This window comes from Triturus cristatus, chromosome 12, assembly GCF_964204655.1.
Source record: "Triturus cristatus chromosome 12, aTriCri1.1, whole genome shotgun sequence".
In the NCBI taxonomy this organism is placed as follows: domain Eukaryota; kingdom Metazoa; phylum Chordata; class Amphibia; order Caudata; family Salamandridae; genus Triturus; species Triturus cristatus.
Genome location: NC_140595.1, coordinates 83,394,890 through 83,422,688, shown reverse-complemented (window position 1 = coordinate 83,422,688; position 27,799 = coordinate 83,394,890). Strand labels below are relative to the sequence as shown.

General features: G+C 49.7%; 1 protein-coding gene across 2 annotated transcripts in view; it reads right to left on the bottom strand.

Annotated features, from left to right (window-relative positions):
- ZBTB7B (zinc finger and BTB domain containing 7B) overlaps nucleotides 1-27,799 on the bottom strand; it is a 137,405-nt gene that overhangs the window by 9,428 nt on the left and 100,178 nt on the right. For both annotated transcript variants that reach the window (XM_085639241.1, XM_085639242.1), the window contains exon 3: nucleotides 3,153-4,255. In XM_085639241.1, the coding sequence (XP_085495367.1) occupies nucleotides 3,153-4,249 (1,097 nt within the window). In that variant the 5' untranslated portion in view covers nucleotides 4,250-4,255. The remainder of the gene's footprint in view (nucleotides 1-3,152; nucleotides 4,256-27,799) is intronic.

Below are 27,799 nucleotides of genomic sequence, written 5' to 3'. Positions count from 1 at the left end.
GCGGAGGAGGAAGTATAGCACTGCATTATCATCCCTCAAATTGGTCACATTTTCGAAATGCAGCGCATCGAAGCCAAACTTCAAGCGGTCGTGCCTCTAGCCTAAGGGTTCTTGCTTTGACATTTTAGGATTTGAAGGAACCCAATCTCCATTAGTTAACCAGATCTTTCGTGAAAAGGGATAAGATCGCTCATTGGCTTTTGGACCAACTTTGGAGCCGTCTGGAACAAGTGACGACCCCAGTGCGGAAGCACTGTTTTTACCATTAATACCGGAGGAAACACAAGTGCACTTGAAGCTACGCGTGCCGAAGCCTCTGGGGCGAGGTCAGCGCAGAAAGATCACGCATGGTCTGTGGGAGTGAGCCAGAAGCCGGGATGGCTTTCAGCAAGTCATCGATCTGTTCCCAGGGAGCCTTCAGCAAGAGGAACATTTACCCGTGGTGGTTCGGATAGAACCAAGGATGCTTCAGAAGACAGATCCATCTATCTCCTTGGACCTCCTGTGCTTCCTTCTGTTTTTAGTGAGAGGAGGAAGACTGATGCTTCCGTTTGAGTTTACCCTCATGTCTCTTGGGAAAATGGCTCCTGCATGCAAGGTCCATCACTTCTCAAGTGCAAAGGGGAGGCTTGCTTGCCGCTTCCTAATGGCCTAAGAGTGCATAAGTGCACACAGGTTACTGGGCTATGAACTATGCAACGGGCTCAAACACCTCATACAGCATTTGAGGGGATCCAACACTGGCATTTGGTTTCAGCAGCTCTCTTGAAATGAACCCCCATGACCTACAGGATGATAAAGTTTAAGGGAAATAAAAAACTCCTTAAAAAGAAATTAATCATCAAGAAAATCTCGAGGCTCCACAACCCAAGCCTGAAGAGGCATGGAAATGTGGAACTGGCCTCACTGGCTCCCATGGCGCCTTGCATGTGCGCCCAGTGTCAATTTCCGGTGGTGTCATGTAGCTCCAAGAATACTGCTGTGCAAGGCAATATGGCGCTGGTGTCATGCTGCTATTGGAACATTTTCTTGATCACTTGTTCTGCAAAGCAGGATGTTCAGCCCTGCACCAATCCCTGCATGGTTTATGGGACACTGACGATTCTGTTAAGCAACACCCCGTGCAAGATTCGCGGGGTACCAGAATGGAGGAGGTTGTGTGCAATATCAATCCTTGCACAGTTTAGGGGGCAGTATGGGAATGATCTTCATGTGGGAAAACTTGCATGGCTAATGGGATAAAACTGTGATGATAAAGGTTCTGACAAGTCATAATCCATGCATTGGTTACTGATTCTCATGCCGTGCAGTACTGATCCTATAAGGCCAGTTATTTTACAAATCTTGCATGGTGTATCTAGCATGCCAATGATGGAAGCTCTGTCGCCCAAAACCTTCACAAGGTGTAGAAATGGCAATTTGATTGTACGGTTCTCCAATGTAACAGTACCTTAAAGGTTTAGAAGGGCACTTGGATACCAGAGTTCCCATCATGTAGCAACACCTGTGTGGTACAGCAGGGCATGGATTATAGAAGAGCCTTTGCACAGTTCACTTGGGCACTTAAAAACCTTCTTTCTTGCCAATACCCTGGCTGGTTCAGAAACAATGCTACTTATCCAGGAATTTTAATGGATCACAAGCTCAGTTGGCGATCCCCTACTTAAGAAAAACATTGGTAACGTTAAGAGGACATGTGCCGGACTTAATGACTTTTCTATGCGCCTGGGTCAGAAGCCTATGAGAACTATGCTTGAGATCTATAAAGCCAAGTGCATTCCCATCTCCACTTGTGGTTGTGAGATCTATGGGGGTACATGAATGTAGACACAAATAGGGTAGCAGAGAATACATTTTTTAGGGGGCTCATAGGAGTTTGGAAGTGTATCCCCACTGAGATACTGCATGAGGAGTTAGAGATGAGATACATTATTGTTTATATCCAGTTGCCACCTCTCTTGTTTGGTGCGCCATATGGCTTGAAGAATTAGAACAGATCAATCATATATGACTGCATGCAATTGGATAACATGGTAAATATTCCCTGGTTGCTCTATGTCAAAGAGAATCTTAAAATCCTTGGGAGGCCAGAGTTATTTACCAATTCACAGGGAATCACCAAATGTGATGTGGCCTGGGTAAGAGAGGCTTTTTCCAACAGAGTAGCTGTTGAGACAGCAGCCTCAGCACTGGTCAAGCCTTCATTTCGAAGATATGTGATGGTCAAAAAAGTTCCTGGGATAGAGCCATATCTTCTCCTTGACATGCCTGCCCACCAGCATCGTCTGTTGACCCATTTCAGGTTGAGCCGGTTTCATCAGTTGATTTGAGGGTTTTTGGTTTAAGAAATCCCACCCACTTTCAGGTGTGATCTGTTATCCAAATGTGATACTTTGCATTTTGTTTTAATTTGTCCTTTTTATAAATCTGTCGCATATTTTAAACAGTTTTTCAGCCCTCTGGGTTTTTTCCAAGCTAGACCTGCCTTTTTATACCTGCAACTTTTAGAAACTCGAAGTGTGTGTTTATGTATCAAAGTTTCCTTAGGGGGCGTCTATGGCTCTGTATGTTAGATTTGATCCTGGGGATAACCACCTTCTGATGAATTTTACTCTGTTTATTTTGAGTTTTTAATAGTAATTTCATCTGTTTTACATGCAATTATGAGGGACTTGTTATTATATTTCACTTGTATGATTTTATTACAAAATCGAATAAAGAAATATTGACCCACTAGGTCTTGCGAGTGCTGCCTCATTAAAGCCCAGCTTAAATGGACACCGTATTGATAATTGTGGTGTCGGGCTTATTCCTATATTGAGAATCGCCTTCAGAAATTAGTACTAAACGGAATAATTCTGCGGCCTTAGTTAGTTATCAGAATCATAGATCCATAAAAGCTGGTGGGTACTGTAGCGTTATTGACCATTTTAGTAAGCTCAGAGTTGCTAATCTCTAAAACTTTTCATTTATCTATAAATTTAGGCATCAAAGTGTTTGTAGGAGTCGCTAATCCATGCACTAGGTTACAACCGGTGACTTAAACAGGGACATTTACTGTGTGATGTGTTAGTAATCCTGCCAGTCATAATAAGAAATCGGATATATTGATATTAAATGTGAAACAAATGTAAACAGCAGAGCCACCTTACCTGGTGAAGCGCACTCCGCACACCTCGCAGGCAAATGGCTTCTCGCCGGTGTGTGTGCGCATGTGGCGTGGCATTTTTCCGGCTCCATGAATAATCTTGTGGCACACTGGACATTCCTGAGGCACCTGGGATCGCCTTTTCCGTACTAGCTTGTCGACGCCGTCCAGCAACTCTGCCGCTAGCGCTGGGTCATGTAGGGGATTCAGATAGCCAGCATCCTCTAGGTCCATCGGGTCCTCGTCTGACATCTCGTCAGGTGGGGAAAGAGGAGGGAGCGGTGGCTGTGGTAGTGGGGGTGGTGTGGGTCGCTCATCAAAGGACCGCTCCAGGTCATAGTTCAGGCTATTCTCGTTGCTGACCAGGTTCAGTGGAGAGTGGTTTCGCTCTTCATGCATGGGGCTGCGGTCCTCGTCCTCCTCTTCATCAAACAGTGGGATGGGAAAATGGCGGCCCAGGAAGGGCGCCCTGTGCAGGATGTGGTTATTTGGACGAGATGGTTTGACTTGCAGGAACTGGTGTTGCTTCTTGCGGCGGTGGGGAATGATGCTCCTCAAAGGCTCCTGCGGCAGAGGGGATGGTGCTGGTGGTGGGCTGGCCACTCGCACTTCGCCATTTTGCCTAGCAGCAAACTCAGCCAGGTACCGCTCGGCCTTCTCATAGTCTATTCCATCAGCGTCAATGCCCGCATCATCGCCAGGCCTGTCCATGCTGCACTGCAGGATGTCCGCACAGGCCTCCACCACACAAGGAATATCAAGCAGTTTGGCAGCCCGCAGGACTTCACGCATGTTGGAGTTGCTGATTGTCAACGTGGCGGTGTATGCAAACTCCAGAAGGGCACCAAGAGCATCAGGCTGAAGAAAGTCCAATTCACAGACACTGTGAGTGGTGCCTGGAGACCCAGAGGTGAAGAGCTTCTTAAAGTAGTGGCTGGAAGCAGCCAGCACAGCGCGATGCGTGCGGTACTCCAGGCCCTGGGTCTTAAGGGTGATGTCACATAGGACACCCCGATGACGTTGCTCATTCAACCCACTCAGCAAGTCGCTGCTGTACTCTGGGAACGGAATACCTATCAACTCGTCCTCTGGGCTTCCCATCGTCCCCTGTTGGAAAGGAAAACAAAGACAGGCTCGTAAGTGACTGCCACACTGGAGAGTGAAACTCAAGCACACAACTGTGAAGCAAAGGACTAAAATGTAAAAGACAACATATTCTTGGGACTCAAGTAGTTTCCGTTAGTAAAGATCAGGATGCCTGCTCCATAGAAAGGAATATCTGGGGCCGTGTTCTACATGCGGCGCATGGTCCTTCATTGAGCGGGGCGCACCTTTTAAAAGATGCGCCGGCGCAATGAAGGAAAATGTGCCGTATTATGATGAATGCTCTGCCCCACAGCACTTGTATAATACAGCCCCTGGAGTCTACAATCCAGAAGAGGACAGAAAAGCACACAAGGCTGTCAGTCAATAGAATTTCCACAAACGTCTGTTATGAGTTTTCTAGGTTTAACTGTCCATGAGGGGCGAGAGCCAAACCTCCAGTGTGCCAGGACCTTGAATTGAAACTCTTAGTCAGAATGGAATGGATGATTTTGCCGATACCTTTTTCTCCTCATAAGCCTACTCTACCACTGCAAAGACCTTCCAGATGGTCATTTTTAGACTCTTTATGTTTAACACAGAAGGCAGAGCTACACCAGCCACACAAGTCTATAAACAGACAAACCTCGCAGAATTACAATAAGTGCCCCCAGGGGCGCAATGGGCGTTTGCGCCCGCTTTGCGCACCCCTGGGGCACTTTGGTATCACAGAAGGGGGCACAGACGCCTGTGCGCCCCGTTCAGTAATACAGATAGCACTGGCGCACTTAAAGTGCCAGAGCTACCACCCTATGCAAATGATTTAATTCCTTTGCCTCTGTGCCCATGCCATATTACAGACATGGACGCAGAGGCAAAGAAGCTCTCAGGGGGCGCACTCACAGTGCACCACCTGAGAAATGCCCTGTGGAGGAGAGAAAGGGGGTCCTATGGACACCCGGACATCCCCTTGCAGGCAGGTGCAGTCACTGACTGCACCCGCCTGCAAAGAGATCTCTAAACCCCTTTAAGTGTTCAGGCGAGTTGCCGCCTGCACTGTGAAAACACAGAGTGGCCGTTCCGTGTTTTCACATGAATGCACTGCCCTGGGGGCAGCGCATTCACCATACTGGGGCACATTGACATTGCATACGGCGCAGCTTTTCAATGGCGCGCCGAGCACAAACAAAGACAATGCGTAATACGGCCCCTGGCACACAGCACTGTCCACAATAAACTCTACAGTACTTGGAGCTAAAGGACAGCATCAAACCGACTATGTCATCCATTACCAAAGCTGGATGTTTCCTGAGGGATAAAGGACAAATCCATGAACAAAACGCTATCCATGAAAAAACATGCAAGTCTATGTAGGGCAGGCTTCTCCAACGAGTAGCTCGTGGTAGCTCACCAGCTACCTGCCAGAAGCTCTCCTATGTGCAGCACAGACTACTAATTTTGCAAGGATCAATTAACAAAACTGAAGATGGAATAGCCTATGTTTGGAGAAACATTGTTGAACTTCCATAGTATATTTAAATGTGAAATTTGAGTGAAATCATATAGCGCAGAGGAGGATTTATTACTTGTATTATAACCTTAGTGCCAGGGGCATTGCAGCTAGGACTGGTATGTGTTATGATGTGTCAGGTGATCAGTTTCTCTTCTTTAACTGTGGACAACATTAATGAGTTGTTATAGGTACAAAAGGAAGAAAGCTTGTATTAGACCAACTTTAAAGAAACCCTCTCTCGATCCACTAGATGTGAAAAAACTATCGACCTATATCCTGCCTGCCACTGGCGGCAAAAATACTAAAAAAAAAAATCAATATCTAATTGGTTATTTGGATGCTAATGACCTTCTGAATCCAACACAACATGGCTTTAGACCAAGGCACTCCACAGAGTCCGCTATAATCATGGCAACTGAGGAAATACGCAAACATCTGGACAGAGGAGGTAGAGCCGTCCTGATTCTACTTGACCTATCGCCCGTGTTTGATACAGTGAATCATATGGTACGGACGCATCGGCTGAAGGCGTTAGGAATCAAAGAAGTGTCTCTAACCCTTCTCACCTCGTTCCTTACTGCAAGGGAACAGAGGGTGTGTTGGGACAATTTTACATCAGAGAGGTTTCCCCCCCCCCTGTGGAGTTCCGCAAGACTCAGCCTTGTCACCAACTCTATTTAACATATATGTTACGCCTCTGGCCAAGTTAAGGAGAGCCCATGGGTTCGCGTTGGTAACTTACGCCAATGACACGCAGATCGTCATCTCCATTTCCTCAAATGCTGAAACTGTGGTGGGGAGATTGCACAGTTGCCTGATGCAAATCATAGGGTGGATGCACCAGAGATATCTCAAATTAAATACAGCCAAGACGGAGGTCATGGAGTTTGGGACAGGGCCTCCACTTTGGTGGCTGGCAGAAGCAGGTCACTGCCCAAATCCCTCGGTAAAGGTTAGGAACCAAGGATTTCTGTTTGACGTCCAACTAAACTTTGCCAGACAGATCAATCAGTTGACATCATCCTGCTTTTTCCGGTTGAAAATCCTGCGTAAAGTCCTACCTTTCATCTCTTTAGACCTCAGGAAAGTTGTTATAGTTGCGCTAGTCCTCTCCCGTATCGACTATTGTAATGCACTTTTTCTTGGCGTTGACAAACGCCAACTGTTAAAACTTCAATCAATGCAAAATGCAGCAGTTCGAGTGCTGCTCAATATTCCTAAATGCCAGCATATTTCCAGTAGCATTAGGGAGCTTCACTGGCTACCGATCAAGCAGCGCATTGAGTTTAAGGCTTTATGCCTGGTGCATAAAGCTCTGTATGGTGGAGGGTCTGGGGACCTACAGAAACTTTTTCAGTGGCATTTACCAAACCGGAAGCTTAGATCTGCCAACAAAGGATTAGTTCAGGTCCCCAGGATTTATAAGGCCAGATGGGGAGTTAGAAGCCTCTCATACCGAGCATCGAAGCTCTGGAATGAACTACCAGCCACCATTAGGTTTCAAAATTCCAGACCCGGTTCAGGAAAATGCTTAAGACCTGGCTTTTCCCCGCTAGGGAATGAAGCCGTTTGCACGCAACCGCTATCTGCTCCCCTGCTACACATAGCGCCAAGACGCCTCGGCATTCATGCGCTCTTACAAGTTTCTTACTTACTTACTATTACCCATGTAGAGACATTCCAAGTTGATAAACCTCTTTTGCATTACTGCTGGCAACCCTGCCCGATGCACTGACGTGAACCCTGCTTACAATCTTACAAGAGGTGGCCACTAATGTAATCTTGTCTAACGTGGTCACTAAAAAACACGAATAATAGTAATAGCTCAGCATGATTTTTATTGAACATAAGTAGCTCTTATTACAGAAAAGGTTGGAGACCCCTGATGTAGGGTTAAAGGACAGTGTCAAGTGAACAGTCTTATCTTTGACAAACACGGTTATGCTCCCACGGTTTAAAGGACACACCTAAGCAAGTGACAAATTCACAACAAACCCTACGTGTCTACCTAGGGCGAAAGGGCTAACTCGAACACATAAGGCATTCATGCAAACCCATGCAAGTTTATATAGGGATGAAGAGCTGTCAGGCACTAAACACTATCCATAAGAAATGCTGATAGTCTACTGAGGTTAAATGACAGACTTACACAACCAAAATAATCACACCAAACACTGCATGCCAACCTAGGGGTAGTGGGCAATCTCAAGCACACAAGCCGTCCATGGCAAACCATGCAAATCTGTTTAAGGATAAAGAACAGACTGACGCACACTACACTACCCAGGACTCCCCACTAAAGTCCACTTACGGATAGTGGGCAGACTCAAATACACAACTCATCATTGACACCATGGGAAAGACAATTCAAAGACAGTCTTGAGCAATAATGACATGGATTACAAACTTTCCAAGTCTGGAAAGACACAAAATCAAGGACACAATATGGTCTATTGGGAAGCGTGCAGGTCTACTTCAAGGTAACAGGCAGGTTCAAGCAAACACACCCACGACACAGCATGAAGGACTAATTAGGGATAAATGAAAGACTCAGCAGCCAACTATCTCCACCGCAAACAATGCATTAAAACGCCTACAAGCTAATTGGTTTGTAGTGTTGCAATATCTTAAAGACCTTGTTTGTTCAGATCCAAGAAGAAACCCATGCTGAGTAGAGAAGAGTAGAAACTGTTTCGCTCCTACCTGTTAAGTAGAAGTCATTCTACTCTCTTTCCACTAAGCAAGGAATACTAAAAGCCATCATAGCTGCTGCCACCCAGAGGAAGTCATTCTCCTCTCCCCAGACAGTACAAGGCCCTTTCACAAATCCTACTCTCTCCCCTTCAGGATGACTCAACAGAAGACATCCAGCTGCCATCCAAGCACCAGGGTCATGCAAGCCATCCGACTCTGCCCCTACCAGAAGAGAGTAACAAAATATATCCCATTGTACCCCTGACATAAAAAAATAGTGGAAGCTTTCTAGGCTTCTACGCACAGAAAGGAGCCATCCAGCTTCCCGTGCACTTCCCACAGTTCCAAACACCACATTCCAAAGAGGTCTGAGGTGCTCTTAAACAAGACTGGGCCCTCAGATGTCCCACACACTGACCCTCGTTGCATGGCTGCTCTGTGGTGCAACTAGAAGCCTTGTGATAAGGGACACGGGCATTCGATAAGGCTCCTCCATTAAGGCGTAAGGGCGTCACCCCACTGCTCTCTGAGCAGTGCACAAAGGAAACATAAAATAATAATAATAATAACACAACGTTATTATAATTTTATTTTTCAGTACTGTGCCAGTTTAGGGCAGGCTCGGTTTCCTCAGCAGGGAGGAGGAGTGGTGGGCACCAAAAATGTGCATGGCAGTTTGTCCGGCAGTCTTAGGACAGCCAAACCGTCATGCGCGCTTAGCATTTCTCCATCCGGCTGTATTGCAAAGCCGGGTGGAGAACAGTCTCAGGCACTGTACGAGCCGCAAACCAGGACGCTTAGACCAATCACTACACTGCCGTCATGCTGGTAATACTATTACCAGCATGACAGCGGCGTTGCGATTGGCTTAGGGGGAGGCGGTAATCAGGAACAGAAGATGACTGAGGAGAGGTGGCGGCTGACAGCTAAGTGATTATTTTTTCTTTCCTGTCCCCTGCTGCCCTACCAGTTTCTATAAGCAGCGACCGCCACTGGATAATGCCCCTCAAAAACCAGTGCTTTGGCTCTTTACCGACTGGGGTGAATGTATAATACTTGAGCATGTGGCTGTTAATCAGCAAGAAAAGAGACAGACCAGATGGCTTGGTGATCTTTAGATGCAAAACAAAGTAGCAGACTGGTAGTGCCTAAGTATCCTTTTCCAACTTCAGTCTGTAGTTCTACATATCCAAGGTATGGCTTTAAACATAAACGCAGACATCCGAGATGGCCTGTGCGCCTTCTGTACAGCTCTGCTGTCTACCACCCATGATCTTTCCTGTGTCCTGTTCTTTAACTAACTGCACTTGGTGCCCTTGGACAACGTATTCCGCAAGGTTAGTCTACCTGTGTTTAGTAGTGATTCATACTACAGAGCAGCCAGTCACCATTTACCAGATACCTCAGGGGTGCCATGTTCAGCTCACAGCTATTAATGCGAAGGAAGCCTTTCAGGGAGCGATTAAAGACAACCTTAACATCCATATTAAGCGGTGTGTATATACATATATATTCTGCTCCAAAGGTTGTCCACCAGGTGAGTAGCACTCAATCAGCAGCTTTGTTTATTATAGGCAGGGACGAGGATCCGCTTGTAGAAGCCGCTCCGTAATGGAATTGCCCGACGCGTTTCGAAGCTCCATATGCTTTTCTTCAGAGGCTTTAACGGAGACGGTGTGTGCAAACGCTGAACCCACTTCGCCATTTTCATTTTGCACACCCACCAACGGTACACACACACACACACTATATATATATATAATGAGTAACCTCATAACATGGTCCGATATTGCAATATGACGTTCTGGTGGCTTCATACACTATAATATCAACAGCTGGATAGTCTGTAAATGTCAAAAGAACCCTGCTTCAACGAAGAGACTGTTGATTAAGCAATAGACATTAGATTTGCTCAGACTGCCAGCAATATTGACCCCATATTGAATCTAACGTTCAGTCTTTCCTCGACTTTTACTAATACAGCTAATAAACATTCGCCAATGGCAAAGCGCAGAGGTGTTTGAACCTTTTCTTGGGCTGTTCGGCTCGGAATGTGCCCGGATTGCAATTTGAATGTTCTAGTTTTGATTTAGCTTTCATAGATAGGTGGCTAATTAAATACTAGGCAATGATGACGCTCTACACAGGGTGTCATTGTGATTAATTTCTGTGGATTATGAAAAATAATTCACGGTTCCCTGTGAAGTATGGGTTTTTATATCACTGCATTTTGTGCAACAAAAGCACCCGGATATGTTTCGAGAGGGAGGTTAGATAGATATGCAGATAGATACACAACATAAAATGTCACTTACTAGATTCTAACCATAGCTTACACCTCTGAATATCCTACTTCTTTAACCAGCTAAAGCGCATTCCGCTGGGTCTAAGACACTAAACTCTCCTCCCTCCACCAGGCCTTTCAGACCTGATACAGACACTCCAAGTGGGGTAGGGTTACTGATGATTCATTATACGGTAACATAGGTTAGCTGAAAGGAGAAGCAAGCTCCATTATTGATGAGCAGTGGGCAGTATCAGCTGGTCTCCAGATCCTTCTTTTCATGAGCATCCTTAGCATGAAGGACAATCTGAAAAGAAGGGGAGAGGATGTGGCTTAACGGCTAGAGCGGTCAACCTTAAAGCTGGCGAACCAGGTCCGAGTCTCAGCAGGGATGCTCAAACATCCTTCGATTCTGGGCAAATCACTTAATCTCCCCTGCCTAAAAATGAATGTCTGTCTGTCTGTAATGCAACTGGTGCTCATGGAAAGCGCTCTCATACCGTCGGGTCGAGTTTGTGCTAAACAATACCGCAACAACAAAAAAGGGGGGTTTTCCAAAACCTGACTGCCCGGGTAGCGAACGAGATCTGCGTGTCTTACCACAGCCCATACTAGAAAAATATTTTATACCATCTAACATGGGTTTGTAGCCCAATACTTAGATGTAGGACCATAACAAAGACGGGTAGACAGAAGCAACTTATGATGGTACATCAATGACACTGCTTTACACAGTTTAATGGCACTTCATTGGTCGACACGACGATGAAAGGCTGATATGATCCTGCCAAGATTCAAAATCGTGATATGTATTATTTCCATTCCATACAAGTGCCGTCTTGCTCTTTTAACTGACCTTTTATTGCCTTTTTGGGTGCATACACTTTTCCTACAGTCCTCTTTGATTACTATACAGTGACCAATGTAATTTTGTGTACGATTTCCATCTACCCTTTGGTCGTTGACAGGCCTTTCATGTAGGTATGCTTCTTTTGGACTTTCTTCCATTGGATTATGTTTTATATGTTTTCTATATGCGAAAATTTCAATAAAACATGTTGAAATAAAAAATAAAAAAAAAAGGTGACACTTCAACAGTGTGTGTTTTCACCAGGCGAGCCATCGTGCCATCAGGAAATGTGTGTGGACCAGCGTATGAGAGTTCTGCACAGTAGTGGCTGCTACCAGACAGGGTTGGTGAGGCGGGAGTTTGGAAGGAGGGATTCAGGTAAAGAAATATAATAAACAAAAAGGACTTGCCTTCAACGGCCGGCCACCGCCTCTCCTCCGTCCTCATCTTCCTGTCCCAGCCGGCAGCAGGAAGCACCCGGGCACGCAGGCTCCCCTGAGCCAATCACAACGCTGAAATGCAGTGATTGGTCTGAGCACCGTGGATCGGCACTCAGACTGGACCAGGGAGCCTTTACATGTTCTTCACCAGGCTGTGTAAGCAGCAAAGTGGGGAACATGCAAAGTGCACATGACGGTTAGTTTGGCCCAAGAGGGCCGGCCAAACAGTGCCTACTTGGGTAGCGCACACACCACTCCTCCCCTGCTCTGGCCAGCCCGCCGGCCCAACCACTGGCTACAATAGGGAAAATAATATGATAACGATAAATTATTTTATTTTTCCTTTTGAGCAGTGGGGCAACACTCTGAGCCGCCACTGGTCCTGCGGGTGCCAAGGTCAAACCGATTTAGCCACCTGGGAGATATTTATTAGAACAAAAATCTTCCTTTATACCATGGCTATGGGCCAACCTTCTTCCCAGGTGTCTTCAAACTGACCCCGGAAAGCCATTGTTGGACTTGGCCCTGCTTGCAGGGTCATTCCGAAACTTTTTGCCTTTCCCCCTAGCCTTTTTGCTGTGATGGAATTGGTGGGTTCAGGATTCTGAACACTTAAGCGCTGGGTTAGCAGTGCAAAGTGTGTGTATTGTCTGCCTCACATAGGCTTGCATTAGGGACCACCATGGTAGAAAATGTAGATGCCATGTTTGGTGTGTCTGGAATGCAAATGTTAAACGCTGCACAATGGTGTACGCAGGTTTGTTTTGACCACTGTGTAAATGTCACTTTTAAACCGTCACCCTGTCTGTGTGCTTGTGCCTGCCTGAGGTGGGTTGCCGGTCTAGTGCTCAAAGTGACCAAGGCTGACTCCGCCCCCTGGGATGTGTCCGTCTCACACACCCCCCAGCTTTTGGAGGGAAGCCTGGCAGACAGGGCGCTCTACACCTCCCCCAAAACCAGTTGGGACCGGTTTCCCCAGAGAACCTTCTAGAAGCGTCTGGCCCTTTCTGGTAGGTAGGGTGAGGAGTGTATATATAGAGGAGCAGAGACTCCATGTGGGGAGACTGTGCGTAGACTTTGAGAGGGGACACTCTGCCAGGAGGTACCGCCGCAAGGGCCTGTGTGCTGGCCCCTGTGCCCATCTGTACCCCTCTGCTGTCCACAGGGCCAGTGAGAGCCACTTTGCTGGAGTGAATGTGAGAAGTTGGCCTGATATGTAGTGCTCACTATTCTAGTGATCACTGTGTATCATTCCAAACGACCCTTATTGATGATTGGTTGTAAGTCAACCTCTTAGACCAGCTATCCTAGTAGCGTGGATACGAGCAGTCTTAGGCTAAACTCTAGAGGGCGTGTTAAGCCGGCTGTTTACCATCACATATACCCCTTGAACACCAAGTGAAAGGACACCACACAAGTTGTTATGAAAATAAAAGGATATTTATTTATAACAAGACTACCCTGGCTCTTTATGAGTCAGGGAGCTAAGCACACTACAAAACTCTTAGGAAAATACTTCAGTTGCACAATTTACACAAATGCCCGAGGGGCACGAGAAACCATCTACACTAACAGTGAAATGCGAATGGTTAGAGTCTGGAGGTACTGATTCCGGAGTGTTCCGATCAGTGGGACTAAACGAAAAAGGAACTGGACACTTGTAGAGCGAACCTGCGATGGAGCACCGAGATGCTCGATTTACCTAGCCCGGAGGCTGCGGCTGCGTGAAGTTCGGCAAGATGTCGGGAGTCCTCGTGTAGTCTCAGGAGCCTGAAAGAAGAAGTTGCTGGCAGGCGACCAGTGACGATGTTCAGGGCGATCCAAGCCTGGATCGGTGGTGAAGGAAAACCTGAAAGCAGAGGGGACTCAGTTCTCAACCGCTAGCCAGCGATCGTGTGGGTACCAGGAGGGTACCGGCTGAAGTCACCTCGACCAGGTGAGTGGGTGACGTCGGACTCGGCTGTTCCTCGGACCAGGAGGCGCGGCGGCGACCAGGATGGAGGGCGAGCTGTCCCACGAAGGTGTCTGCTGTCGATGAGGCTGGGCCCAGGAAGGGGCAGCGGATCTTGGCAGTGGCAACCCAAGCGGGGGAGTCAAGATGGCGTCGGGAGTGGACCAGGAGGGTCCGGGGTACTCCTCTGTTGAAGGGGAGCAAGAGCCAGTCTGGAGCAACCAGACCGGGGATGCAAAATAATCTTGGAGCGTCGTGAAGAGGGCCACAAGCCGGTCGGCAAGTGGTCGGACAACGCGGTGAACAGCAAGGAGCGGAAGGGCCCCCCACGCAGATCTCGGGGATGCTGGGGAGACAGACTTCGAAGCTGGAGCTGCTCAGGGTTTAGGGCTTCTCAAACCCTAGGTGCACTCACTCGAGGGTCCCTCGGTGGGCGTGCTAGATAAGCGTCGTGCAGGTTCTGAAGATAGCCGGTCCCGCAGGTCTCGTCACACCTACGACTCTCAGCTGGGCTGATGAGGCAGGTAAAAGGTCAGAGATGGCAGGGTACTCGGGTCTCGTCGAGCTGGGCAGTCTTGATCCGTAGGAGAGACTTACAGCAAACCGCAAGCGCTTAGTTGGTGCCTGCTGGTGCAGGGTGGCTACTCCTTAGCCACAAGGGAGAGTCTTCAGAAATAGTCAAGAGTTCCTTTCGGGGAAAGTGGTTCGTGATTCGGAGGTATCCGATTATCTGATTATCCAATTTGGGAAGGGGACTCGCTCCTACCTTTATTCTAAGAAAAAGGGGTTGGCCCGTGACTAGGTTCTACCTATGGGTGGAGCCAGGAGGGGGGTAGTTACACCCCTATCCTTTGTCCGGCTTCGCGCCAGCTCAGGGGCTGGTGTGCCCCCGAAACTTGTTTGAGCCGGGCTATGCACAGTGAGCACCGGGGTGCCACTGGCAATCACCTTCCTTTCAGCCCTGCCTACCTGGAATACACAAACCCTGTCTGGGATGGTGCTAACACCGCCCTCGACAGGAAACCCTTTGTCCAAACTCCCTTCGCTGGAAGGTCCCCCAGCAGCAGGAGGTCAGACTTGTGTCTGGTGGCAGCATCCATTTTGTGATGCTGAGGCTTGAGTCAACTTTAACCGGGGTTCAGGGTTACTTCCATGTCGTGCCCCTCTAGAAGGGGGGAATGCTAACCCCGTCGCCAGAACTAGCGAGGGGTTCGTATTCCAATTCGTATGACACCTTACTCGACATGTGTAGGTGATGCGATGCCAAAGTTAGCAAATAGCTGGCCCGCGTCACCATGGAACGGCTATTAGGACTTGGTTCCGCAAGCCGTCGACGGGCTCGGCTCGCGCCAGAGCCCCATCCCACATGACTCCCCGCACTCTGCCTTCAGGATTGATAAGGCCTGCCATAGGAGTGACTGATAGGAATCCATGTGTCCATTTTAGGGTTAGGTGTAGGAATACTACACCTACAGCAACGGGTGATTACACCACGTGGCCCCAGCTGTCGTGCAGCCAGTTGTGTCAGATTTGGGCGGCCATTCCAGGGGTGGCATAATACATGCTGCAGCCCCTGGTAGGCCCTGGGTACACCGATGCCCTGGATACCTGTGGTATGCTGAGACAGGGACTGACAAGGCGGCCCAGTTCCAATTAGTGGATGCACCTAATGTACATGTGGGTTAATTTCGAGAGAGAACAGCTAGGCTGTGGGTCTGATTGGCAGGCCCACAGCCGGAGAAAGTCGTAAACCAATGAAGCAAAAGCAAAAAATCTGGGTGATCATAGGATTGCAGACCCTACTCTCCTACATGACCCCCCCCCAAACTTTGGGACAATAAGCTAACCTTGACCAGGTGAGTCTTCTTGCTCTAAGTGGAAATACCTGGAGAGCCCATCTGCATTGCCATGATCAGTGCCAGGTCTATGCTCCACTGTGAAGTCCATCCCCTGTAGGGAAATGGACCACCTAAGTAGTTTGGGGTTTTCACCCTTCATTTGATTTAGCCACAAGAGGGGCTTATGGTCGGTCTGAATCTTGAAGTGAGTGCCAAACAAGTATGGCCTCAACTTCTTCAGGGCCCAAACCACAGCAAAGGCCTCCCTCTCAATAGCTGACCAATTCTTCTCTCTGGGGGTCAGCCTCCTGCTAATAAAAGCTATGGGCTGGTCATGACCATCAAAATTCAGTTGCGATAGAACAGCTCCCACACCCAGCTCCGAAGCGTCTGTTTGGACAATGAATGGTCGGGAGTAGTCTGGACTCTTTAGGATAGGTGCAGTGCACATGGCCTGCTTTAGGTCATCGAATGCCTTCTGACAGCTTGCTGTCCACTGACCTTTTTTTGGCATCTTTTTACTTGTCAGGTCGTTTAGCGGGGTCACAATGGATCCATAATTTCTGACAAATTTCCGGTAATAACCAGTCAGGCCCAAGAAAGCTCGAACCTGAGTCTGGGTGGTTGGAGGAGCCCAGTCCTGTATGGCCTGTATTTTGCTCTCCAACGGTTGAACCTGGCCCCCTCCTACAAGGTGGCCTAGGTATACAACCTGTGTCTGCCCTATCTGGCACTTGGTGGCCTTGATAGTGAGGCCTGCCTTCTGCAGGGCCTCTAACACTTTCCTCAGGTGGACCAGGTGATCCTCCCAGGTGGAGCTAAAGACAGCGATATCGTCCAGATACGCCGCACAGAAGTCGTCCAACCCAGTGAGAACTCGATTCACCAGCCTTTGGAAGGTGGCAGGTGCATTTTTCAAACCAAAGGGCATTACCACGAACTGATAATGCCCACCCGGGGTAGAAAATGCTGTTTTGGGCTTGGCCTCCTCAGCTAACCTGATTTGCCAATACCCAGCTGTCAGGTCAAACGTACTTAAGTAGTTGGCCGAGGCCAACCGGTCGATAAGTTCGTCTGCTCTTGGTATCGGGTGGGCGTCAGTCTTAGTGACTGCATTGAGACCTCTGTAGTCCACGCAAAACCTCATCTCTTTCTTACCGCCCTGGGTGTGAGGTTTCGGCACGAGCACTACGGGACTAGCCCAGGGGCTGTCCGAGGGTTCAATGACTCCCAGCTCCAACATTTTCTGCACCTCGGTCTTGATGCAGTCTCTGACGTGATCAGGTTGCCGATAGATTTTACTCTTTACGGGTAGACTGTCCCCAGTGTCGACCTCATGGGTACACCAATTGGTCTGACTGGGTGTCAGAGAGAACATATGTCGAAAGGATTGAAGAACCTGTTTACAATCCTTTTGTTGATGTCCAGAGAGGCTGCCACAAAAGACAACACCATCTACTGATCCATCGTCAGGGTTCTGAGAGAGCAGGTCCGGGAGAGGGTCACTCTCCTCCTCCTGTCCCTCATCTGTGGCCATGAGCAAGCCCATGCCCTCCCTGTCGACATATGCCTTGAGCCTGTTTACATGGAGCACCCTGTGGGGGCTCCGGGGAGTTCCCAGGTCTACCAGGTAGGTGACCTCTCCCTTTTGCTCAATGATCGTGTGGGGCCCAGACCATTTGTCTTTGAGTGCTGCTGGGGCCACTGGCTCCAGCACCCACACCTTCTGTCCAGGCTGGTACACAGTCAGGACAGCCTTTTGGTCGTGCCAAGCTTTCTGTAATTCTTGGCTCGCCTCAAGGTTTTTAGACGCCTTTTCCATGTACTCCGCCATCCGCGAGCGGAGACCGAGCACATAGTCCACAATGTTTGATGCCGGCTTTCTGAGAGGTCTCTCCCATCCTTCCTTTACCAAACAAAGGGGTCCCCTTACAGGATGTCCGAACAGAAGCTCAAAAGGGCTGTAGCCAACCCCCTTCTGCGGGACCTCTCTGTAGGCGAACAAGAGGCAGGGTATCAGGACATCCCATCTCCGCCGAAGCTTTTCAGGTAGTCCGTGAATCATCCCTTTTAGGGTCCTGTTGAATCTCTCAACAAGCCCATTGCATTGTGGGTGATAGGGTGTGGTGAATTTGTAATTGACACCACATTCCTTCCACATAGCAGTCAGATATCCCGACATGAAGTTTGCACCTCTGTCTGAGACGACCTCCTTAGGGAAGCCCACTCTGGAGAACACTCCAAGTAGGGCCCGTGCCACCACAGGGGCTGTAGTGGTCCTAAGGGGAATAGCTTCAGGATACCTGGTGGCGTGGTCCACCACCACCAGTATAAACTTGTGCCCTGATGCTGTCTGGGGTTCCATTGGTCCGACAATGTCGATCCCCACTCGCTCAAAGGGTACCCCCACCACTGGTAGTGGTATGAGGGGGGCCTTCGTCGTGCCACCTGACTTACCACTGGCTTGGCAAGTGACACAGGAGCGGCAAAACTCCTTCGTATCTTCGGACATGTGGGGCCAGTGAAAGTGTGGAACAATTCGGTCCCAAGTCTTATTCTGGCCTAAGTGACCTGCAAGGGGAATCTCGTGGGCCAAGGTGAGAAGGAAACCTCTCAGAGACAAGGGGATGACCAGCCTCCTGGTCGCACCAGGTTTGGGGTCTCTTGCCTCAGAGTACAGGAGTCCATCGTCCCAGTACACTTTGTGGGTACCTGTGGCGTTCCCTGCAGCCTCAGCAGCGGCCTGCTGTCTGAGGGGTTCAAGTGAGGGGCAGTCTAACTGTGCCTTCCCCAGGTCTTCCCTGGAGGGTCCCCCTGAGCCCAGAAACTCAACCTGACCAGGTTCAAGCTCTTGCGGCTCAGTTTCCCTCAGTTCCTTAAGGTCAGCCTCCTCGGAGACTTGATCCACAACCTGGGGCAAGGGGGAAGGCGAAGCCTTACCCTTACTGCTCCTTTTCTTGGAAGGTGTCTGGTCCGTTCTTCCAGGATCCAGCACCTGTTCAGTGGGGCATCTTTTGGCCTGTGACCTGGTCACAGCAAGGACATGTGCTGGCAAGCCTAACATCTCCATGTGAGTCCTCTGCTCCACTTCTGACCATTGTGATGTTTCCAAATCATTGCCCAACAGACATTCTACGGGGAGGTCTGAACTAACCACAACCTTTTTCGGGCCACTTACCCCTCCCCAGGAGAAATCAACAACTGCCATACTGTGATTGGTAGTGACGTTGCTGGCATTGGTCACTAGGTAACTGGTACCTAGCATGATCTGTCCAGGGTCCACGAAGTTAGGCGTCACCATGGTGACACTGGCACACGTGTCCCTGTAGGCCTGAGCCACTTTTCCATTGATCAAAGGTGTCTGTCTGTATTTGCCCAAGGTATTGGGACTGGCATCAGGGGACATATCCATATCCCCTGTACAGACAAGGACGGCCTGAGTGAGCGTGCCGACTAAGTCGTCACTCCCCTCGGTTCCCAAGGTTAACCCAACTAATGCCTTGGGAGGCGCACTACCACTGCTGACTGTACTAGGGGGCGCAGGTGCCTTAGGGGCTGCAGTGGTAGGAGTTTGCCCTCCTTTCTTGGTGCACTCACTAAACCAGTGAGTCTTACTTTTGCAGTATTGGCACCACCTTTTTGACTGGCCTTCTTGAGTCTTCTTCTTCTGTGAAGCCTGACCCCCACCCTCTTTGGTTTGTTGGGGACCTGTCGAAGACTTCTGGTCATTTTGTTCGTTTTTGTTACCCTTTTGGTCTGCTTTCTTCTGACCACCCTGGTTCTGGTTCTGGTTCTGCTTGACCCTTGTTCTGACCCATCTGTCTGCCTTCTTTCCCAATTCTTGGGGAGAGGTCAGATCCGAGTCGACAAGGTGCTGATGCAACAATTGGTTCTGACAGTTGTTTAAAATCTGTTCTCGCATGATAAGATTGTACAATCCTGTGTAATCAGTAACCTTGCTACCCAGCAACCAGCCTTCCAAAGCCTTAGTGGCACAATCAACAAAGTCAGTCCAATCCTGAGACTGAATTTTCTGGGTGTCCCGGAACAGCACCCGGTACTGTTCCGTGGTTAAGCCGAACCCATCAATCAGTGTGTTCTTCAGGACTTGGTAGTTGTTAGCATCCTCAGCTCTAGTAGTGAGGAGCTGGTCCCTTCCTTTACCTTCAAAGGAAAGCCACAGTATAGCTGCCCACTGACTTGGGGGGACGCACTGGACAGTGCAGGCCCTCTCCAAGGCAGTTATCCACTTGTGGATGTCGTCCCCTTGTTTAAAGGGGGGCACTATTTTACTCAGGTGTCTAGTGTCTATACCCCTGTCTTTCTCTCTATTGAGACTGCTGCCACCAGTGGGATCTAACCCACTCAATTTCTGTTCTCGGGCCAAGGCAAGTCTTTCTTTGGCGAGGGCAAGTTCTTCCCGCTCGATCCTCAGATTGACTTCCCTCATCTTCGCTTCATGCTCCCTTCTCTGAGGGGACGTCATTCCTCTCTGAGAAGATGCCTGAGAGACATGTGTATGAACCGATCTGCCGGAGCCTCTGGAGAGAGACCTAGCTTGTCCGTTCCCAAGGTTAAGCCTGCTTGAGCGTGGGCCCGGGGCTCCCCCAGTTCCATTCTCATGCCTGCTTAAGTTGGTCCTAGTAAGCCTGCTGACTACCACTGGACCTTTGTCTGCCTCGTCTCCCGATAACTCGTCCTCGTCCTCCTCCTCTGTGTGGAGGTCGAGGTCGGGGTCACCGGGGGTTCCCTCTAAGGGAGGCATGTTCCCATCTGCACTGGGGGGACCTGTGTTAGAGGACCTCCTAGCATCGTACGCCTCTAAGAGACCTATCAGAATTGCGATGGTAGGGTTAGAACCCTGGTTTAGCTTCCTGGAGGCACACAGTTGTCGCATCTCCTTGAAGCTAAGAGTTGCATATCGTGACACGACCTGTGGAGGGTCACTGACCACTAAGGGAGTCTGCGAAGACTCTCCGTGGATCGACATGCTTTTCTAGTGAGGTGTAAGTGTTGCACCTACCTACACTATGGGTTTACCTACTGATCCCTTGCTAGGAGTTGTAGTTAGGGTGTGCTAAGCCCTGTTACACTACAACAGCCGGTTCAGTAGAACTCGGAGTATTCTAAGTTAAGTTATATGTACCTGGGTACTTATGTGATCTTTCACTGCGATATTCTTAGGATACGTGTGTGGTAAAACAACAGCAAGCTCAAATCCCACCGCTGCCACCAATGTGAGAAGTTGGCCTGATATGTAGTGCTCACTATTCTAGTGATCACTGTGTATCATTCCAAACGACCCTTATTGATGATTGGTTGTAAGTCAACCTCTTAGACCAGCTATCCTAGTAGCGTGGATACGAGCAGTCTTAGGCTAAACTCTAGAGGGCGTGTTAAGCCGGCTGTTTACCATCACATATACCCCTTGAACACCAAGTGAAAGGACACCACACAAGTTGTTATGAAAATAAAAGGATATTTATTTATAACAAGACTACCCTGGCTCTTTATGAGTCAGGGAGCTAAGCACACTACAAAACTCTTAGGAAAATACTTCAGTTGCACAATTTACACAAATGCCCGAGGGGCACGAGAAACCATCTACACTAACAGTGAAATGCGAATGGTTAGAGTCTGGAGGTACTGATTCCGGAGTGTTCCGATCAGTGGGACTAAACGAAAAAGGAACTGGACACTTGTAGAGCGAACCTGCGATGGAGCACCGAGATGCTCGATTTACCTAGCCCGGAGGCTGCGGCTGCGTGAAGTTCGGCAAGATGTCGGGAGTCCTCGTGTAGTCTCAGGAGCCTGAAAGAAGAAGTTGCTGGCAGGCGACCAGTGACGATGTTCAGGGCGATCCAAGCCTGGATCGGTGGTGAAGGAAAACCTGAAAGCAGAGGGGACTCAGTTCTCAACCGTTAGCCAGCGATCGTGTGGGTACCAGGAGGGTACCGGCTGAAGTCACCTCGACCAGGTGAGTGGGTGACGTCGGACTCGGCTGTTCCTCGGACCAGGAGGCGCGGCGGCGACCAGGATGGAGGGCGAGCTGTCCCACGAAGGTGTCTGCTGTCGATGAGGCTGGGCCCAGGAAGGGGCAGCGGATCTTGGCAGTGGCAACCCAAGCGGGGGAGTCAAGATGGCGTCGGGAGTGGACCAGGAGGGTCCGGGGTACTCCTCTGTTGAAGGGGAGCAAGAGCCAGTCTGGAGCAACCAGACCGGGGATGCAAAATAATCTTGGAGCGTCGTGAAGAGGGCCACAAGCCGGTCGGCAAGTGGTCGGACAACGCGGTGAACAGCAAGGAGCGGAAGGGCCCCCCACGCAGATCTCGGGGATGCTGGGGAGACAGACTTCGAAGCTGGAGCTGCTCAGGGTTTAGGGCTTCTCAAACCCTAGGTGCACTCACTCGAGGGTCCCTCGGTGGGCGTGCTAGATAAGCGTCGTGCAGGTTCTGAAGATAGCCGGTCCCGCAGGTCTCGTCACACCTACGACTCTCAGCTGGGCTGATGAGGCAGGTAAAAGGTCAGAGATGGCAGGGTACTCGGGTCTCGTCGAGCTGGGCAGTCTTGATCCGTAGGAGAGACTTACAGCAAACCGCAAGCGCTTAGTTGGTGCCTGCTGGTGCAGGGTGGCTACTCCTTAGCCACAAGGGAGAGTCTTCAGAAATAGTCAAGAGTTCCTTTCGGGGAAAGTGGTTCGTGATTCGGAGGTATCCGATTATCTGATTATCCAATTTGGGAAGGGGACTCGCTCCTACCTTTATTCTAAGAAAAAGGGGTTGGCCCGTGACTAGGTTCTACCTATGGGTGGAGCCAGGAGGGGGGTAGTTACACCCCTATCCTTTGTCCGGCTTCGCGCCAGCTCAGGGGCTGGTGTGCCCCCGAAACTTGTTTGAGCCGGGCTATGCACAGTGAGCACCGGGGTGCCACTGGCAATCACCTTCCTTTCAGCCCTGCCTACCTGGAATACACAAACCCTGTCTGGGATGGTGCTAACACCGCCCTCGACAGGAAACCCTTTGTCCAAACTCCCTTCGCTGGAAGGTCCCCCAGCAGCAGGAGGTCAGACTTGTGTCTGGTGGCAGCATCCATTTTGTGATGCTGAGGCTTGAGTCAACTTTAACCGGGGTTCAGGGTTACTTCCATGTCGTGCCCCTCTAGAAGGGGGGAATGCTAACCCCGTCGCCAGAACTAGCGAGGGGTTCGTATTCCAATTCGTATGACACCTTACTCGACATGTGTAGGTGATGCGATGCCAAAGTTAGCAAATAGCTGGCCCGCGTCACCATGGAACGGCTATTAGGACTTGGTTCCGCAAGCCGTCGACGGGCTCGGCTCGCGCCAGAGCCCCATCCCACATGACTCCCCGCACTCTGCCTTCAGGATTGATAAGGCCTGCCATAGGAGTGACTGATAGGAATCCATGTGTCCATTTTAGGGTTAGGTGTAGGAATACTACACCTACAGCAACGGGTGATTACACCACGTGGCCCCAGCTGTCGTGCAGCCAGTTGTGTCAGATTTGGGCGGCCATTCCAGGGGTGGCATAATACATGCTGCAGCCCCTGGTAGGCCCTGGGTACACCGATGCCCTGGATACCTGTGGTATGCTGAGACAGGGACTGACAAGGCGGCCCAGTTCCAATTAGTGGATGCACCTAATGTACATGTGTGTTAATTTCGAGAGAGAACAGCTAGGCTGTGGGTCTGATTGGCAGGCCCACAGCCGGAGAAAGTCGTAAACCAATGAAGCAAAAGCAAAAAATCTGGGTGATCATAGGATTGCAGACCCTACTCTCCTACAGTGAAGACTGCCATGCCAGGAGGAGTGCCACCTTACGGGGGTTGACTGTTCCTAGGAACTGATGTCCTGTCTTGATGAGTGTCTACTGCCTGCTGATCTTGCCCAGCATTGCCTTTCTGCTCTCCTGCCCTAGCGCCTCGTGAGCGCTATCATTTTGTTGCCTGCACTCCAAGGAGGTGAGGAGCGTGGGCGCTACTTTCTCGTGTGGGACCCTGGAACTGTGAGCAATCTAGCGCCTCGTGAGCGCTGCCTCCAGCACCTGCCCAGAAGAGAGAGGAGCCGGATCCTGCAGCACAGTGCTGTCAGGGAAAACTGCTTATTGTAAAAGACAGCAGGAGCCCACCCCGCTTTATGCGTTATTGAAAACAGCGGGTGCCAACCCCGCATCTGGCAGCCTGTTGCGTGTGCCCACCCCACGTTATAACGCCACACTGGTGGTTTATGGAAATACGAGAGCCCACCCCGCATTCCTGCCGAGTTGGAGAAAGAGGCCTTTAAAAATACTGTGGGAGCCTACCCCACGTCGGGATGACTTTGGCGAGTGCCCACCCCGCTTGGTCTGTTAACTTAAGAGGGAGCCTACCCCTCATCGCCGCCAGGAGTCACCACCGCAGGCCCAGGGACAAGGGAGAGAAGAACGCGCTCGAAGGAATCCCCAGCGACGGCCTGAGTCTTGAGCAGGGCTGCGCTGGGATAGGTGCAGCTTCGGGAGTTGCCCGGCAACGAGGAGCGTCGTCCGAGCAGGGGCCGGCCGAGACGGAACCTCGCGGACTCAATTTCCGCCTCCCCCTGCCTCGGGGGAAGCCATCCAGAGCCTCGCAGGATCCCCCTCGAAGTCCCAGGAGGGGGCCCGGGTGAAGCCAAGTGAGGTGCCGGCTGCAGCACGAGGCCAGCGGAGGCCCGAGACAGCCCCAGTGAATGGGAGCTTTAGGAGGGCACCATGTGGTGCTCGCGAGGCACCAGAGCAGTCGGGCTAGCGGGCCGCTTCAACGTTGGAGGAAAGACATCGCTGCTCAGGCTGCAGCGGACGGCTGCTGTCTACTTTGCTCAGCCCCAAGGAATGGTGAGTGGGGCTGAGCCTCTCTGTGATTTATTCCCCTTGGGTTGTGCCCCCCCGGGCCGCAGTGGTGAGAGGTCAGTCTGTTTTGGCTACCCAGCGGTGCCGCAGTTGAGGGCCGCTGCAACGGTTCCTCTTGGGGGCATTATTGAACTCTGGAGTCCCAATAGGGGGACTCCAACGAACCAGGGGCTCCCAAGGGCACGGGGGTGTCAGTACTCTTTTTGGGGCAATTGTGCATTCGAGTCCAGACGAGGGACTCTAGCTTACATCGTGGGGCAAGTTTTCTTCCAGAGTCCTAGAGCAGGGGCTCCCCCAGGCACGGTGGCGCCAGAAAGTAACCTGTACCGGCGGGGGCGATTGTTTTAGGGATTACCAGGTATGCACCGCTGATGTTAAGCAGGATGCACTGTTGTTGATGTACCTGTGCTGAGGACTAATGCCCAATGTTAATATGCTTATGCCCAACGTTATGCAGGATGTGTTTTCTGCCTCAGGAGGATGCCTAATGCCTATGTTTATGCCTAATGCAGGAGATGATTTATGCTTATGGTTTATGCCTCTAAGCTCACATGGTTAGGTATACTGTGCTAATGAGATTATGCCCACAGGTCCCTGCCTAAGGCCATGTTAGGATGCTTTATGTTCCTGCCTAATGCTTATGGGTTCATGCCTAATGCTTTTGCTCTACTGATGATGCATTCGCACTGACGAGGGGGTGTAGGATAAGCCTCCCTCAGTAATACTTTGATGACTGCATAATGTATTCATGACTTGCGCCTAATGCTTATACTGCTGGGTATGCCTAATGTTTATCTGCTTACTTATAACGAGGCCTACATGCCCATGTGATTACGCCCAATGTGACCTATGCCTATTTTAATGCATAGTGTGATGGTATGCCTAATGTTGCATTCTATGCCAATGCGATATGATGATGCATTTTGCATTTCTATGCCTAACCTGACGTTTTCCTTCCAGGCCTACAGCAAAGGTGATTTATGCCCGAGTCGGGAGTTATAATGCTTAATGTTTTTTATTTTTTGCAGAGTTTTATATAGCGCAAACTTGACCCGAATCAAGTCCGGTATCAGAGCGCTTTACATAGCACCAGTTACGTTACATGAGGACACACATTCATTTTTCTGTTAGGCAAGGGGAGATTAAGTGATTTGCCCAGAATCACAGGATGTTCAGCGTCATTACCGAGACTCAAACCCAGTTCCCCAGGTCCGAGGTCGAGCGCCCTAGCCATTAGGCCAACTCCTCTTCCCATGTTCCTGCCTGATCACGTTTTCAGGACCTGCGCTAATGATAATGCCTTATGTTTAGGCCTAATGTTTATTGCAATGTGGCTACATTCATTGTTTTGCCAGTAGGTACTGGCCGTTACACAGTTATTGCTAATGGACTTTCATTTATCCTTTGTGCCTTGCGATGGTTCTGCCAGCGGGTGCACGGTGTTCACAACTGTGATTGTATTCGGATGTGTTTTGCATAATACATATGCTGTTTTTACACAACCTGGTGTGGACTCTTTTGTAGTGTGCCTAGGGTGTCGCCTGCGAGTGTGTGCTGCGCAGATGCTTTACACAATGCTCCAGGGTTTAGCCTACCCGCTCCGCACCACGCTACCCCATTTCTAACAGCCATCTTTAAGTCCAGTTCTGTGGTTCGCTCCCTGGATGAACAGCTTTCACTGGTGGCCAGGATTGCTTGGGACACAGGACTGTGAGAACTCTTGGAACCTAGCACCTCTTTAATTCGGACGTCAGCACTAGAACAGGGCCTGTGGGCAGGGATGAGCCCTGTCATGGCATTGTGGAAAGAGTCTCGGTTCCAGAGGAGCACCAAAACCCAGGTGACCTGATTGGTTCTACTTTTGACACCCAAAGCCTTGCATCATTCCATAAAAATATTACATTGCTTTTTTTTTTTTTTTAAAGGAGGGGCAGTCCTTGTCCATACTCTGCTAAACGTGTGACTCAGTGATGTGGCAAGCTTGGCCATGCAGAGCACGCAGTCCGCCCACAGGAATGGTCTGACTTCCTGTAAAAATGTGGAAGGAAGTCTTTGTGGTGAAACAGAAAGGAGTGTCAACAGGGTTTGGAGACGTAAAGGGCCCTCTTGTATTCTGAGCTTATAGGAAGATCAAAACACACAAGATGGACGGAATGTTGCACATTGGCAAAACATTTACCCCCAGTCACAGATCTGGGTTTAATCCATTGTTATTTTGCCTACCACGCCACCCCAGTTCAGACATGGCCAAATGCAAATCAGTCTTGACCCTGTGCCTCATTGGAACAGTCCAGCCCGAACTGCCAAGCCATGTCTTCCCTGGACCGGTATCAAGCATCCTAGGACCGGTTTCACCCCTCTTCAGCCAGGATAGCTTGACTCCAGTGGCGTAGTGAGCACGGGACCCACGTCTGGGAATACCCTTCTCACATAGGGCACACAGTAAAACACACAAGATGATGGACGGAATGTTGCACATTGGCAAAACATTCACCCCCAGTCACAGATCTGGGTTTAATCCATCGTTATTTTGCTCACCACGCCACCCCAGTTCAGACATGGCCATTAACCCAGATCTGTGACTGGGGGTGAATGTTTTGCCAATGTGCAACATTCCGTCCATCGTCTTGTGTGTTTTGCTTATAGGAAGATGGCAAGGGATTTACCCAAACGTCTCAAGTGTGTTTGGGCCTATTAAGGGCTCATGTGAAATATGGAATGGTCGGGCCTCTGAAAAGGGTGGTACATTGGCTGACTGTGCCCTATATCTGTCAGGTCTTTCAGACATGGGGGGGAACGACTCATATAGGAGAGATTATGAGCCACTCTTGACGGCCTTTCAGAGGCAGGCTCAAGCCTAGCATGTGACTGATTAAAGACCAGACATATGGACCTTTCAGAAACAAGTCTAGCTGTATAGACGAATGAAACACGACTAGCTCTGTACTAGCTGGATATCCTGCCTTCACAACTAAAACGAACACTGAAAACACAAATGTTGGAAATGTAAAGTTGAAAAACCTTAATTTAGAAATAGTTTATGATCAAACCCAACATAGTGAATTTTCAGAGCAAGACAAACAACGTGTGAATGACTTCCTCTGCCCTATGACCTT